This window comes from Tympanuchus pallidicinctus, unplaced genomic scaffold (genome assembly GCF_026119805.1).
Source record: "Tympanuchus pallidicinctus isolate F22 unplaced genomic scaffold, pur_lepc_1.0 scaffold12, whole genome shotgun sequence".
NCBI lineage: Eukaryota > Metazoa > Chordata > Aves > Galliformes > Phasianidae > Tympanuchus > Tympanuchus pallidicinctus.
In genome coordinates, this window is record NW_026294637.1 from 3645724 (window position 1) to 3662446 (window position 16723).

The window sequence follows — 16723 nt, forward strand, 5'->3', positions numbered from 1 at the left end:
TTTTGCTTTTTCATGAATATGGTTGGAACCTTCAGATATATTTGATTCCCTTCCTTCTGCTTAATGAAAATTATGGGGTTTAGAAACAGCAGTATGTGCGTTACTTCACTCATGGTTCCACTGTTGCTAGTAGAGTCTGCATCAGGAGAGATTTTCAGTATAACTGGAGCAAATACGTGCAGAGGGGGGATGTTGTGGCTTACTTATTATCTAAGTGTGTTGAAGATCGTGACACCACACAAGGACTGCAATCCTTGAGCCTGGTGAAGGGTGAAGGGTGGGATTTTGCAGAGCTTGGAAAGGACAGCTCACGTCCTAGGGAAATGGAGTGCTGAAGGTTGGAGCTAGCTCTGAAGAAGTTTAAATAAGTTAGTGTGGAAAATCACTAGTGTGATGCTGCACAGAGCATGGTCTGTGGCATGACGACATCCTTATAGTTTTGTCTTCCTTGTTTCATGGAGTTCCAAGTTTGATGGGCAAAGTTTTCTAAGCCACCAAAATCAGTGTTTTATGCCCCATTGGAGACCATTAGCACACTTCTCTACCTCCTCACATTTGTCTTCAGTCTCATTCTCCATTCTCCAGTGGTGGTTTCTGCCTGAGCCTTGCTCTGGACCTGAAGAGCAATTCCATTCCCATGGATATATGCATTTACACAAGGGTCTTCAGCTTGGCCAGAACACTGGCTCAGTATTTGGTGCTGTCTTCAGAGCATAGTGTCTGGGGAAGAAACATAGATAACAATACAGAAAAGCAAGAGTGTCTTCACAGCATTGCTCTGCCTTAGTGTTTGTCCTCCAGCCATCTGTCTGCTCAGTTAACTGCCACTTTAGGAGGAATACCGTTGTCTGTCATTTTCAAAAGCAACAAATGCAGACTAAAATGCAAACTTTTACTAAAACAGTGCTGAGTAAAGTAGAATATTGAATGAAGTTATGGATTTTAGAGTAATAAAACCCTGTTTTTTCTTAATGTAGATAACATAGCTTCAGAACTGGAGAATTTCATGGGTCTGATTGAGACAGTGACAGGGTATGTGAAGATTCGCCATTCCCATGCACTGGTTTCTCTGTCTTTCTTGAAGAACCTGCGGTATATTTTGGGAGAGGAACAGGTGGATGGGTAAGTGTTTATACATTTGTAGGTGCAATTTAACTTTTAACACAAAGCCACAAGAGGCTGAGTCTCCTAATGAACATTCGTGTACTGTTAGACAATTATCTCTTCTGCTAATATCTGGTAATACATGTCACTAATGGGGGATTGCACTGGAAGAGACTCCACTGGTATGAATTAGTTTGTAAGTTGTGATTGTTTGCAGTTCCTTAAAATGTTAACATTAAATTAATTGTCTATCAAGCAGAAAGTAGCTTGGTCAGGAAGAGTAAATTCGATCCCCCAGAAATGGTTGCTGTGGGTTATTCTGTTTCTGTAATGCATATACGATGTGTGATACTTCTGCTGCTCCGCAGTTACAGTTGTATGCAGCTCCCGTTTCTCTGTGATGGCACAGGTAGCAGAAACAAAAGCTTTCAACCTCCACAGAACTTGCAGTGCTCAGGTTTGTTGATGTTCCTTCAGCAAGCTGTGTTTCTCCTTCTCTCCCTGAATCAAGTTTCAGTTCAAGTTTAAACCAATATTCTGTGGGAAAAGTTAAGTCTGTGTCAGTAATGAGAGAATTATTAAACAAAGAATTTTATAATTGTATAGGAAAAGGTAGTGGGAAGGTCATGGGAAAGGTTGCTTATGCCTGGTTTATCTGCCCTGACAGGATAAAGTTACAGCATGACAGATTCTTCTCAACTTCCCTGCTTCTGTCAGAGTAGTCTTTGGTCAGCCTTAAATTCTTCAAATTCCATCATCTGACAGAGCAAGTTAAAGGGCAGCTCTTCATCTTGCACTTGCAAAACACAGGTTTTTTTTCAGTAAGATTGTTTGTTCTATGGGAAAGCTTGTTTCTAATTGCAAATCCTAGAGGCTTGTCACTCTGAGCACATTCAGCCACGCATGATGCTCTGTGCTCTAACAGATACTCCAGTTATCTGTTTGTCTTTTCTCGTACCTCTCTTCTCCCTCTCTTGCACTCCTTAAATTTGAGTTCAGCTTTGAGGTTTAAGTAGTATATATTGCTGTTACCTTGGATGTCGGTAAGCAGATATCAGCAGAGCTGATATGAAGAGGAATGACAGGCTTTAAAATCTGATTCCCGACTAGAAAAGGAAATGGTGCAGCTTTGAAGAGGAAAATAGGGCTGAGGGAAGTTAGGAAGTGGCTCCATTTGCATACTGATGTCAGGGGCGCTTTGCCTGGAGAATGCCTAGCGTAATTTAGGCATTGCCACAATCTAAATAACATTTCCAAAAATATTTGGGTGAAAGTAGACACCTGGCAAGGAAGAAGTAAGCTTGAAGTAGGACTTTGGCAGAGCTGTGAACATCAGGGAGCGGGGCAGTCCTGGGGGGAAGTACCGTTGTACTCAGACAGTAGTTTATGGGAGTGCTGCCTTCAGGGGTGAGAAGGAGGTTAAATTAAGAACCATTATGGGAGTTGTTCATTACATGACTGACCCCGTTGCACTGTTGTTTTTTTTTATTGAACAGGAGTAGCAAAACAGTACTTCAGTATTTCTTCCTTACTCAGTCGCTGTTGCCTGCCTTGTTTGTTACAGAACGTGGGAAGATTATAGGGAATTTCATTTCTGCAGTTATTTTCAGGATGTTCATTACCTCTCTTGAACACCACATCAGTAGGGAATGCATTCCCATAACAAAAAAAAATTCCCCTCTGTGTATAGGGAAACTGAACTGGAGATGTGCTGGAAGGGTCTCTGTGTTCCCTGCAGGATTTTCGTTCATAGTCTGGTGCTGGTTCTGCCTGACCATCCTGTCCTCTGCTGAGTGCTGTGTGCTCATTTCTGCCCTGTGAGTGAGTGGCACTTGGGCAGCACTTCTTCAAGTGTTGGCTACCTGGAACACAAGTAATTTGTGGCCTTAAGGAGAAGTAAGAAGACGATGGCCAGGGCTCCCTGCCATGTTATTGTGTACATATTTGGCTTTGTTACCATCAGGTTCTCTTCGGTGATCAGGGCCACATAGGTGTGGAACACATGCCAAGTTAATAGGCAGCTTCTTAGCTGATGTTTTGTAGGTGTAAAGCAGTAAGCATTTTCCTTTTTGCTCTCATATTGGCTGATGTTCCAGCTGGCCTAGCGGGATTTATTTTTCTCTTCATTGTAGCACTGAGAGATGAACAGCTTTTCTGTGTGTCTTACAGGTCACTTACAGGTCACTGTCTTACAGGCAGACTCTGTCTGCCACTAGCCTGGTCTTCTGTAGCCAGGATATCCATTGCAGCCATTCACAGTCCTTTACCAGTTCTTATTCCCATTTTGGTGCAAGTCACTTCTTTACACGTTAACATTGTGTTAACCCCTTCAGCAGCAAACTTACCTGGTCATTACTTTCTTCCCAGAGCTTTTGGTGTCATATATGCTGTGAATGGGAATAAAAGGTGATTGAAAGCTTGTTATGTAGAACTCTTCTTTACCAGTATCTCCTCTCGCTGTAGGTGTAGTGTTCTGCATCATTGCTTTATGCTGTGTGCATGTGGATAAATGCAGCACTGTGTGCAGATACAGTGTGAAACAGGTTTCTGATGAATGCAGTCAATAATTAAGTAGCTCTGGGTGCTCTGCAGTTGGGGTATGCGTCACCTTGTGGGAATGCTCTCCTGTGGGCGTGTGTGGGTTATGCAGGTTGACTTGAGGCTCTTTATGGCACAGCCTGGCACCAGATGTGCCTCCTGCTCCTGTTCAGAGGTTCAGCCTGTCCTTCAAGTCATGGTCTCCAGTCATTTACACTAATAGTCTCTCAAGGGTTTGAGTAGCAGTGCTTTGTTTTCCTACACTGAATCTTCTATTCTTTCCATGCTATCTTCCTTGAAATCTCTATTTTTTCCACAGCTGTTGGAGTCAGTGTCTGATATAATCATTATTTACAACCCAAGCCCTAAGTGCCCTCCCATTGCCCGCTGCTCCACCTTCTGAGCCATGCAGCATTGCACCTCTCCTGTGCCTGGATCTGGGTTTAGCATTCCAGATTTGGTTTCCTTGGCACTTTGTGTGGTGCCAGAATAACTTCCACTAATTTATAGTCACAGTGTATATAGGATCCCTTTGGACTTGTTTGCCTTGCCTCAGACTGCTGCTCAAACTTGTGTGGATGCCTCTAGAAGTACAATCCATAGAAATCCCAGACTGTCCCAGTCAGCGTGCAGTTGTGTAAAGCACCCATGTGTACTTGATTTGCCCCATTTATTCGACTCTCTTGAAATGCAAGTTATTTGTCATGCTTCAGTACAAGAATGATCTCTTGTGTCTGAAGCATTATTGCCACAGTCGTGAGCAGGAGACAGGTAGGCTGTTATTAAATATTTAAGATGGTTTCTGTAGCCATAGAGCCACACCTGTTTATTGCATTAAGTCTGAGTCCAGCTTTTTGGGTCTTTGCTGAAAAGCTTAGTTGCCGTTGCTTAATCACACAGCTAATTATAGTGAAGTGTCATCTTCTGAGCAGTGCACAAGGAGCTGCAGGGATTTTAGTCATCTGTAACAAATAAACACACTTTCCAGTGGTATCTGTTGAATCTCACATGCAGGGTAACACCACTGTTTTCTCCTGGCAAGAAGCATTTGGCATGCAAGTATGTACTCCCTTTTCAACTGTTAGTCACCAGAGCACATTCTTCTCAGCATCCTACTGCAATAGTTCCAGTGTATCACTTTTCTTAGTGACCAAGCCCTGGATATTTAGGGGGCACTTGGAAATAGGACAAAGCCCTTCTCTTTCACATCGCTCTCAAAATACTCTGAGCATTTTGGTGTGTCATGAGAAACTGCAGCTGTGTTCTGTGCAGGCTGCAACCAGAGTGCATTCTCACTTCAGGTTGGGTGAGGGAGGAATGAATGCTAAATTTTACTTGAAACAGTGGAAAGAAAACCGTAAATGAGTCTCTAGTGTGCCAGCTTCTTGTGAGCAGAGTGGTTTGTCTGCCATGTTATTCTGGCTAACTCTGACTGCAGTTGAAAGGATGCGTAGGATTTGTAGCTTTAACCGTGCTGATGGGAGCTTACCGAGGCAAAATGACATGCACAGGTTGCAGGGATTTATCGTGCTAATAATCGATTACATGTTGATGTCTACCAACTTCTGTTGGTAGGACGTCCCGAAAATAATGTAATAAATACTGACAGAATAGGTTCTTGTGATTTAAATCCATCAGCAAACCTTTAACTCATTTCCTAATTGTGCATTCCTGTCTCTGTCATCCCAAAATGTGTTTTTGCAGGTGTTGTCTTACTGCTGGTGTGCAGCCTGTTGTCTTGCTTTGGCTGCACACCTGTTTTTTTCAATTCAGCACAATTGAGTGGCACCAGGAATTTCTTCTTACTGTGTGATAGGATTTACAGAAACAACTTTGCATCTAATGTCTGTGGAAGTAAAGGATGCTCATGTTTTTCCCCTGCTGTGCTTCGGGAATGGGCTCAGCACGTGCTGCCACAGCCTGTGTTATTAGCTCTGCACTTTGAAGTGTGGGTCCTGTGCTGTGCAGTCCGTGCAACTCTTCTCTGTCAGTTTTGATGTATAGGCACAACTGTACTTGGCACAGCGCAGGAAGCCTCTACTGGGCCAAAAGGTAAACTAAGACACAGAGGCAAGGAAGCTTCACTATGCAAACTCTTGCAGTTGCTTTTGTAAACATAAGCAAGACAGCTGTGTTCACCATTTTATTTATTGTCAGAACTGCAGCTTGCTTTCCTTCCCATAAGGTATACAAGGTCATAACTTCCTATCTGGCACAAAAAGGAAAATCTATTGTAGAGATCTGCCGTCCAGAGGACATGAATTTGTATTCCTTCCAGCAGCTTGCATATTCATCCATGATTAAAACATATGTTGGAGCAGGCTTTACACAATGTGGTGTCAGCCTTGGGGTCCTCTGTTAGTCATTTGCCTGCCCTCTGACCAAAGTGAGCAGTCAGAAAAACGTGCTCCATGGGAGAGAAGAAAATCATTTACTCTGCTGAATACCGATTTAAATTAATGAGAGGAAGTACAGAATTTTAAAGTTTGCGTATATGAAGATGTTCTTCGTGGGAATTGGTGATGAATTAAAACTGATGTTTTCCTTCAAAAACTTTCTTCTAGGAATTATTCTTTTTATGTGCTTGATAACCACAATCTGCAGCAGCTGTGGGACTGGAACCATCACAATTTGACGATCAAGGAGGGGAAAATGTACTTTGCATTTAATCCTAAGTTGTGCGTTTCTGAGATCTACCGCATGGAGGAAGTTTCAGGAACCAAAGGGCGACAGAGCAAAGGAGATATAAATCCGAGGAACAATGGGGAGAGAGCCTCTTGTAAGTTTCAAAACAAAATAAAAAGCCATTCACCACATGGCCGTGTTATTGACTGTTACAACATGTAGAGGTTAGAAACTATGCTAGGCTTTCAGTCATTCTGCTTGATTGTTTTGTGCAAATGTAGCTGAAAGTCTGTTTGTATTGGTGGATGTGGTTACATAGTCACTGCATCATCTATAAAAACTGATAAAGAAGCCTGCCTTCAGAATACTGTTTTGTAACAACAGCATCCTATATCAACAGGAACAGAGTCAGTAAAATCTTGGGTTTTGGTATGGCCAATGAAGAGCAGTTGCTCTGTTTCCTTTGCGGATTTACATAATTATTGGTATTTTTCTCTCTGAGATGTATATACTCTTTTTGTTATTAAGGAAGCTGCCTACATAACAATTTCACAGACTCTAAAATACCTTTCGTGTTACTTCTGAGCTTCTTTTCAGCTCCTGCCAAATATTGCATTTTGTTACTAGAAGAGCTTGTTGCACGCTCAATTTTTTTGTGCTTTATTTTTCAGATTGCTTTTGATTTGCAAACTATTTTTAGTGTCCTACAGTGTGCTTAAACTTCAGTGTCTGTATTTAATTTTGGATTCTGCAATGTTCTTGATGTCAAAGTTATTGGAAAGTCCTGTTTAGGCTTTGTGGAGTTCACATAAGGTCTCCAGGTGTAACCAACACATTTACAAGCAATCTCTCTTGTAGGAATTAAGAAGGCAGAATGCTTACAGTTTTGACCTCACACTCAGACTCTTAGAACTGATGGTGCATTTTTCTTTGGTCTGTTTGTGGTGCTCTTGGAGCTGAGTAAATTAAAACGTATCCTGTGTATAAGTCAAGTCCCCTTGTTCAGGATGGTATTCACAAAACTAGGGCACGTACTCTGCTGAATGTCTCTTTAGGCACGATGCATAAATGCAGATGGCATAGATCCTTGTTGTAAGTACACTCCATTCTTTACACATTCAATAAAGCAAAGGCTTGCAGTCCTGGAGGAGTTACAGACACACAGTCAGTCCTTACTACCACTGAGGCAAGTGCCAGCCTCTGCCTGTTTAAAAAAAAAACAAAACGTTACAGAAAGCTTTCTGACTCTGAAAAGGGGAAAAGAATCAACAAAAGCTAAACTGCCTTTGAAAAGATAGCACCAACAGTGCCAGTGTACATGAGGGTGAAACCCCCTTTATTTTTGGAGACTTGTATGAAACATTAGAAACTGCCACACAGTTGATCCTTACAACTCAGTTTCTTCATCCAAGTATTAAGTTTTTAAAATGCTATTTTATTTTGGATTGGAAAACTCTGACTTGGTAGTGGGAAACCACTCATTTCAAAGCTGCCAACTTCCATCCATCTCTGTTCAGAAGAGGAGCTGGAAGCTGCTGCCATCAAATGGTTGTGCAGTATATGATCTGAGTTTTGGAGGTTTTGGTCCAGCCTGTAATGACTAAGAATATAAACTTCTTTCTCCTTTCTATCTTGTTTATTCTTCTGAAAGACTAGTTGTAATTGCCTAAAACTGTCTCAGAAAGTGAGAATATGGAGGCCACTTACATCTCTGCCTTTGCATTGCAATTGGATGGTGAATTTAGTGCTACTAAATCCATCCTGTGAATAAACAGGATTTCGATTTCTCATTCAGGGAAAGGCTGAAGTAGTTTTCAAGAGCTTCTGGTGGTGCACTAAAAGGAAATGTGCTTCAAAAACTAAAACCCTAAAGAACAAGTAGCTTCAATATACACTGCAGTGATTTCCAAGGCCAGGCCAGTGCTTACCCCTAAGCACTCGAAATAGGGTACCATGAAATACTGAGGTATAAGGAAACAAAGGCTGCCTGCATATTGTGCTATCATAGGCATTGCAGGAAAGACTAATTAGCAAAAACTGGTACATTAGAAAAAGCAATAACTGTTAAGCTAAACAATCAGGCAGTACAGTGATGACTCAGCCCTGTGATGTCTTTCTGTGTTGCAGGTGAAAGCCACATTCTGCGTTTTGTTTCCAACACAACATTGAAGAATCGGATTAAGCTGACGTGGGAACGGTATCGCCCTCCAGATTACAGAGATCTCATTAGCTTCACTGTTTACTACAAAGAAGCGTGAGTAGATATCTTCAGAGACTAATGGAGACAGTCAAGGGATAGTAGGCAGTTTTCTTCTGGCTGTCATTTTACTGAGACAAGATAGTCAGCAAAACTCCTTCAGGTAGTTCCTACTTCACAGTTTACATATTTCATTCAGTTTACGTAATTCATTCTCACATCCTGCCTTCATTTGCTTTCTATACTTGGTTGAGTAAAAAAACCCTTTAAAATGAGGATTATATTGCCTGAAGACTATAAATGGATTCCAAATCCATTGGGTGGTTTCAAATTTGGGAAAATGAGTTGGATGGCTTCAGAATTCTCAGGGCACTAATTTGGAGCTAAGTCGTACTGTTGTTTCTGCTGAGATATTCTCTAATCGTAGCTCTAAGAGGACGTTTTACCTGCCACCTCGATGACTTGTCTTACTCAGTATTTGAAGTTATTTAGGTTTCTCAACCTCATTAATTTTCTGCATTAGTATCTCTTGAAGTAGGAAGCAGTTACTGGAGGGAGCATAATTTCTTCAGAGATCTATCTACCTTTGCATATCTTTGTAAGGGCTCAGATTTAAAGTAGTCAAAATACAAATGAATACATTAACAACTCTGTAAGCAGTTGGGGGGAGTGGGGTGAAGGGGAGGTTCAGAATGGTGTTAGGTGCAAGGCTAAGGTGAGACAACATTGAAGTGAGGTACTTGCATAAGTGTGTGACAGTTTTTAGAAGAGAATAAATATCTTGCACTTTTTTTCCCCCAATGTTTCAGGCCGTTCAAAAATGTGACAGAGTATGATGGACAGGATGCGTGCGGCTCCAATAGCTGGAATATGGTCGATGTTGACCTGCCACCAAACAAGGAGAATGACCCTGGAATTTTACTGCAGGGATTAAAACCTTGGACTCAGTACGCGATTTATGTCAAGGCTGTTACCCTCACAATGATGGAAAACCATCACATTCATGGAGCAAAAAGTGAAATTGTGTATATACGAACCAATGCTGCAGGTAAGATCCTCGTCCCTTGGTGAAGAGCTGATAAGACTTTAGGTATGCTTATTATCTGGGATTTACTTTAAAAGCATCCAAATACACTGTAGTATGTGCTGGGTTTAAAGTGCCTTCATTTTCTTTTTCCCTGCCAGTGCCATCCATTCCCTTGGATGTTATTTCAGCATCCAACTCCTCTTCACAGCTGATTGTCAAATGGAATCCTCCCTCTCTTCCCAATGGCAACCTCTCCTATTATATTGTACGATGGCAGCAGCAACCTCAGGACAGTTACCTTTACAGACACAATTACTGCTCCAAAGGTAGGCTAACTGAACATAGTTTTGAAATGCCAGTAACTCTTACCTGTCAGGGTAGATTACTTACAAGGTCTAAAGCTTGTGCCGTGCTTCACAGTACTTTTGTGAATAACTACAAGTATACAGGAATTTGTAAATGTGAATAGTTAACATGTTTATAACACAGAGATAAAAGCAATAAGCTGCCTTTTTTTCTTTTAAGATAAAGTCCCAATTCGAAGATATGCTGATGGGACCATTGATACAGAAGAAGCTACTGAACCCACCAAGCCAGAGGGCTGTGGGGGAGAAAAAGGACCTTGCTGTGCTTGTCCCAAGACAGAGGCAGAAAAACAAGCTGAGAAGGAGGAAGCAGAGTACCGGAAAGTCTTTGAGAACTTCCTTCACAACTCCATCTTTGTCCCCAGGTAATGGTCTTCAGCTCATTGCATTTTTTTAAAAGATATTTCCTAGAGCTCAGGCTTCCTGAATGAGAAAGAATATGTAGGTAATACCTCAAATGTGTCAGTGTTGTTTCTCAGTATATGTGAGACAGTCTGCAGTCCTTTTACTTTGCGGTTTCTCTTAGTTGCAGATTTTCATCCCACTCTCTCAATTTTAGCTAGTAGTGAGAGTTCTTACCTATATTGTTCAAAGACTTCAGTGATGGCTTATTTTCAGAGTCAAGAGTCACTTGAGCAGCTCTTTGTCTCTGAGAGTTTCAGAGATGAGCAACACGTGGCAAATGAAGGATTTCAAATGTAATCTTTAAATAGCCATTTAAGTGCTTGTGTTCCCAATCTGAAGATTTATTTGGCTTTGAAATTTGCAGACACGTTCACCTTGCAGAAATGAAACTGGTCTTGCTTTCTCACTGCTCTTATTATAGTGGCCATACTGGTTTCCTGGGTCTATCCTGCAGAGAAGTATTTAATGTACCCACTCTTCTGTTTCTGTTATAAACATTACTACTTCCACACCACACGGAATGGTAATTTATGCTACATCCTAGAATAGATACTACTGAATGAATTGATGATTTTGATCCTTGAGTTTCTTATTTATCTTTTATGTAAGCTGGTCTTTGGGTAATTGGACCCTGGAGCCTAGCACACGGTATACAGCTGTTTAACATGTTAAGTTTCTGTAAGGAATCAGTTTTCAATCATGCATGCTATCCATTGTCACTGTTGACAGGTTAAGTTTATGTTCAAGCTCTGTGTTTGAGTACACTGAAGTGTGGCTCTGTTGCTCATTGAAACTGGGTTATATTACTCTCCAGTATAATTTTTTCTTTTTTTTTTTTTTTTGGAACTTTTATTCAAGGCAGTTTTGGATTGGCCTGTTTGGTTTTGGGACAATATTTGCAGCTCTTCTTAGCTTTGTCTGAAAAAATGAGGAAATAAGTACTGTCTTTCTTTGGAGGTGCTAACTACTGTGCCTGAGCTTTGGCTGGTTCACGTTTAGTGTTTGTGGGTGAATTTATGCAGTGTTTTGTTACTGATGATAAGAACCAGCTGCAAAGATAACGTAGCAGCCACCATGACTGCCCAGGTTCCCCTGTGCAATGTGAGATGGTACAAATGTGAGCTTATTTTGGATTTTATGAAATAGGAAGGAGTTTTGAAAGGCATTTTAAAGTTATAAACTACCTGAAAATCTATCAAAGCAGCATTTACAAAAGATTATTTTTATTTCAGTAAAGTCCGGTCATCTAAAATGTGTTGTTTTTCTTGCCAATTTGCTTGCATTTCCCAAAACAAAAGGAAAATCTCAGAACTTTCAACTCTGACAGTCAGTTCACAAAGAATTTCCTGAAAGCTTGATTGTTTCCCCTTTTGCTTAACTTACTGCCATAAGGGTGTGTTTTGTAACAGCAAGGGTAGATAAAGTATAATGTTCAGAAATAGCTGCATAGCTAAGCAACTTTAGATGTTATGTTAGGGAAATTAGAGATTATGAGCTAGTAAAATATCTCTGTGGGACAAATCTAAGCAGCTTGTTACCTGCTGATGTCCATGGTTTTGTTTTTTTTTTTTCCAAAGGGAGAAGTTATTCAATGTGTTAATGTAAACCTCAATAGTGGTATTTGTTTCCAGTGTTCTACCTGTCTCCAGGATATTGTGAAAGAAATGCAGCATGTAATACTGCATTAAAATATTCAGCTGCGTGGTTTTAAGTTTGCTTGAAGTCTGTTGATCTAATATTGTGTGCAGTTCTTGGATGAGTGTGGTTATTGGAGTCATGAAGTAGATTTCAAACGTTAGGACTCTGGTCAGTCTTGAACAGATGCTCGTGACCACAGGATGAAAAGTTATTCATGAGGTTCCTTAGTTCTGTAATGAGCAGGATGAGATGCATGCTGTTTGTAATAGAAGGTATCTCAGAAGTAATTACAAAGTTGTCATAGAGTATAAGAAGTCCAGGGAGACCTCATTGTGGCCTTCCAGTACTTGAAGGGAGCATATAAACAGGAGGAGAACAGCTGTTTACGAGGGTGGATAATGATAGGACAAGGGGGAATGGTTTTAAACTGAGACTTAGGTTAGATGTTAGGAGGAAGTTTTTCACCCAGAGGGTGGTGAGGCACTGAACAGGTTGCCCAAGGAGGCTGTGGATGCCCCATCTCTGGAGGCATTCAAGGCCAGGCTGGATGTGGCTCTGGGCAGCCTGGTCTGCTGGTTGGCGACCTGCACATAGCAGGGGGTTGGAAGTAGATGATCATTGTGGTCCTTTGCAACCCAGGCCATTCTATGATTCTGTGAACAGTTAACTTGCATTTTAAATGGCTTTTGTTTGTTTTTTTTTTACTGACGTCAATTTGATTTCATTTTTACAAAGTCCTATTTTTCTCCCTTTAACAGAATAGATAAATTTTCATGTTTTTATCTCCTGCCTTTTCCTTGTTTTCTTGGGCTTTTGCTCTTTTGTCTTTATCTGTTCCTTTCACTGGAGCAGGAAACTGCTTGACAGCAAAGCAGTAGTGTCCAATCTCTTGATATTTTAATCACATTTTCCTTTGTTTTCCTGTAGGTCTTTTTCTCTCCGTTATATGACTATAGTTTTTACCACCAAATTTAGTGTTGCTTTCTCTTTGTTTCTTCCCAAAGACCAGTTAGGACTGTACTTTTTTTCAGATACCACTGAAGAGTGAAATATCTTGTATCCCATAAAGGTGGTGGATTAAGGCATGCTTTCTGGGTTCATACTTTAATTTGTGCTTTTGTTGACTGGAAACAAGCTTTGTATTTTTACTGCTTTTATCACAGAATTTGTGCAGGTGGTTGGTGGAGGTCATTCCATGTGTTTGTAGGTCTTGAAAAGTTTTTTCTTCCCACTGAATTAAAGAGTCAATGGGTGCTCTTCCAAAGCAAGCTAAATAGGATTTAGTAACTTCCATGAATATCGCTGTAGAGGAGAAGCAAATGCTTACATCTCCTGTGAAATAAACATCCCACCGACAAGAAATTACATTGGCTTGTATGTTTTTTAAAGCAATTTATTGGTAACTTAAGCTTCTTTCTTATCTTTATTTCTGTGCTGTGGTTTACATGGCAGCTGAGAGTGTCAGAACGATTCCTCAAGACACAGGAAAAGGATTTTGGAAAATTTCATAGGCAACTCCTAAAAAAATGAGTGCATCCACAGCCAGATTTCAAAATCAAGTCAGGCTCTTTTTGGCTTACTCTGCAACATGCTGCTTTGTGACTGAATGTTCTGAATTTCGTCAGGTAGTGAATTAATTTCTCCTGTTGCATCAGCTTATTCCCATTGTGTGCTTGGGGAAGACATTACGCACCTGATCTGCAGCTTACTCTGGTAGGAATGTGGTAGACTTCACCTTTGTAACTGAGATCCATTGCACTGACCAGGTGCTAAAGGGTGGCAGGTGGGGCAGGATGCAGGCCAATGAATTGCCCTGGTGCACTGCTATCTGTATGTGAGCAGTGCAGGTGACTTCAGCGAGGAGGGAAGTGGGAGGTGGAGAAACTCTCCTGCCTACGTAGTTAGTGCTTATGGGCAAAACAGGCAAGGATTTGACACATGATCAAGTGACATGTCTTTTATTTAGCAGTTGTGTGTTGGTTAGCTCATACCAGCAAAACATTTGTAGGGTATTTTTATACTGATGTTTGTCATGCCGCTGCTTGGCCATTATAGTTGTTCCTTAGACCTGAGAAAGTAGTAGCATTGCTGTAAATCCTCACGTTTTTAATTCAGTGCACAAATCTCATATAGATGCAAAGCAAAGTTGAACTCTTTGCTGTACACAAAATTAGTGCTGCATTTTCTCATTTAGGAAGATTGTTCCTTTACAGCAGGTAAGAGAAACAGAGATGCACAAATGACCATGCAGTGATGGTGATTGACTTTCATGGCTTTCAGCTGCCATCCAAGGTTTCTTTTTTCAGTCCGGTGCATTCAAAGTTCTGCAGTTCCATTGCAACTGAAAAGGCCAACGAGTTAAGCCCACTGAGAGTTAGCTTTGCTACTTGAGCAAACTTCAGAATGTTTTTTCCCTAACCTTTTAAGCCTTTGCCATCTTGATTTTTATTTTAAGCTTCAACATTGTTGTCGTTAAATACAAATCCAGTTTGCTTTTTAAATAACAGAATAACTGTCTTTGCTATTCAGTTTATCATGCCCGCACCAGGGTGGTCATAAGTTTGCACATGTATCATGAGGCTTGCTTTTGGCTTCAGAGATGGATTTCCAACCAAAAGAGAGCAATAGGGTGTACTGATGCACTGCAGGTTCAGCTAAAGAGAGAGCTGTTTGCTTGCCTTGCAGTATTCTTTATTTAGCTTTCCTTCTTAATAGCATTTATCTATTTTACTGTGTTTCTTCACCAGTTTTCCTGAACCTAGAGGAAAAGTGAATTTTCTCTAACGAGGCCTTTTTCCTGTATTTGCTCCACAGACCTGATCGGAAGCGGAGGGATGTGTTCCGAATTGCAAACGCCACTTTGGCCACTCGGAACAGGAACACAACTGGGGCAGATCATTTCACCAATGTTTCTGACGCAGAGGAGAGTGAGGTGGAATACCCGTTCTTTGAGACCAAAGTGGATGGCAAGGAGAGAACTGTGATCTCCCATCTCCAGCCTTTTACTCTTTACCGCATTGATATTCACAGCTGCAACCACGAAGCTGACACACTCGGTTGCAGCGCTTCCAACTTTGTCTTTGCAAGAACCATGCCTTCAGGTATGCTCTCATAAGCATCAAGGTTTTGTTGTGTTCTTTTTTTCTGGCAAGAGCTGAGTCTCAGGGGGGACAAATCTTTGAAAACACATAGAGAAGTGTTGGGAGCATGAAATAAAAATGGAACGCGAGGAGATAAATTGGAATTGTATGAAAGTTTCTTGCAGTAGTTTAATTGTCTCGTCTGCTCTCTCCTGTGTACTGAGTCATCTGTATTGAGCCTGTCTCTGATCTGGAGAAGGGCAGCCCTGCCTCCAGTACCTAGATGATTGTGAGAGAAATGGTTTCCCAGCTTTGTAGATGAGAGCCGCAGACGTGATGGATTAAAAGGTTTTATTCTTCAGTTCCCTGCATGCTGAATAGAGACAAGGGAATGTTTCTCTGCTGGTGTTCAGTTTTGCTGTGTTCATGCTGAACTGTTTACAGATGTTAGTGCTGCTGGTGGAAATGCGTGCCAAATGTTTCTCTGTCACAGAATGACCAAGCATTTGTCCAGCCTGGAAACAGGAGGAGCACTGAGATGCTTTGTGCCCAGTCGTGGGCATCTAGAATACTTCAAATAAGAAACACTGAATGCTCTACTCATGTCTGGGAATTATCCAGATTGTACTTCTGAGAAGAATAGAGATGATTTTAGTGTAAGCTCACATGCATCCAGCAAAGAGTTTCTGACTCCAGCAGATGTCTGGGAATATTTGATGCAGTGGTAGTAATTTTGCTTTGTTTCCCTCATAATTTGGGTTCATGTGTGTCAGTGAAAGTATTACTTATTTCAAGGAAGTAAGGAAATATGTAAGATCCAGAAAAGGGACATAAGTGTTCCCAGATATTTAGAGTATGGCTTTGAAAATTAAAGGCTAAGTTATTTTACTTTATTCTGTACCTTATAAGACTGAAACTGTCTTCATACTTCTGTTAGAATTTGAATAAACATTATAAAATGACCAAGAATGAAAATGACTGGGGATAAACACAACTGCTGAATTGCTGATGAGACGCTATTTTAGACTGAGTAGTTTCCTGAGATTACCTACAGAGAAGGGATGGCAGTGGGGCAGATTCTGCTGTCTTTCTAGCAGTTGTTGTTTGCAGCCATTTGGTGGGACTAGCTGTGTCTGCATGGCTTTGATAGAGTGAAAGGCTTGGAATGAAGAACCAAACGCTGATAAGCAGCTCTGTGTCATGCAAATATAGCACACTTAGTAAAAAAGCACTGACATCTGATGAAGCTGTATGTACACCCTCACTTCTGACAATCAGCAGTTCATGCAATACTAATCTATCCAGCCAGACCCTGGCCAATGCATTTCATTCTCTGGATCTTCAGATAGTACTTCCTTCAACTCTTTGTGACCTAAAGAATAGTATGAACTTCTATTTTTGTCTCCCACTATCAACTGTTGCCGAAGTTCCTGTTTTAGCAGTAGGTATTCTTCTCACATTCATTGTAAATATTTTACAGAGGGAGCAGATAACATTCCAGGAACAGTAGCATGGGAAGCAAAAGAAGAAAACACCGTCTACCTGAAGTGGTTAGAGCCTACAAATCCAAATGGGCTGATACTAATGTATGAAATCAAGTATGGGCAGCATGGAGAGGTGAGGATCTGACACTTCTCTGTGAATATTTACTGCTTGTTACTCTAGTTTATACTTTTATCTTGTCACATCAGACTGTCTAACCAAGGTAGCATTTTTCAGCCTGTTTTTGTCAGCCTCAGAAAAT

At 41.0% G+C, this 16723-nt stretch overlaps 1 protein-coding gene across 2 annotated transcripts in view; it reads left to right on the top strand.

Moving 5' to 3' along the window:
* The window catches only part of IGF1R (insulin like growth factor 1 receptor), a 149846-nt gene that overhangs the window by 106344 nt on the left and 26779 nt on the right, over positions 1 to 16723 (top strand). For both annotated transcript variants that reach the window (XM_052671965.1, XM_052671966.1), the window contains exons 5-12: positions 978 to 1122; positions 6207 to 6421; positions 8395 to 8521; positions 9274 to 9512; positions 9650 to 9817; positions 10017 to 10221; positions 14714 to 15000; positions 16460 to 16596. In XM_052671965.1, coding sequence (XP_052527925.1) covers positions 978 to 1122; positions 6207 to 6421; positions 8395 to 8521; positions 9274 to 9512; positions 9650 to 9817; positions 10017 to 10221; positions 14714 to 15000; positions 16460 to 16596 — 1523 coding nt within the window. The remainder of the gene's footprint in view (positions 1 to 977; positions 1123 to 6206; positions 6422 to 8394; positions 8522 to 9273; positions 9513 to 9649; positions 9818 to 10016; positions 10222 to 14713; positions 15001 to 16459; positions 16597 to 16723) is intronic.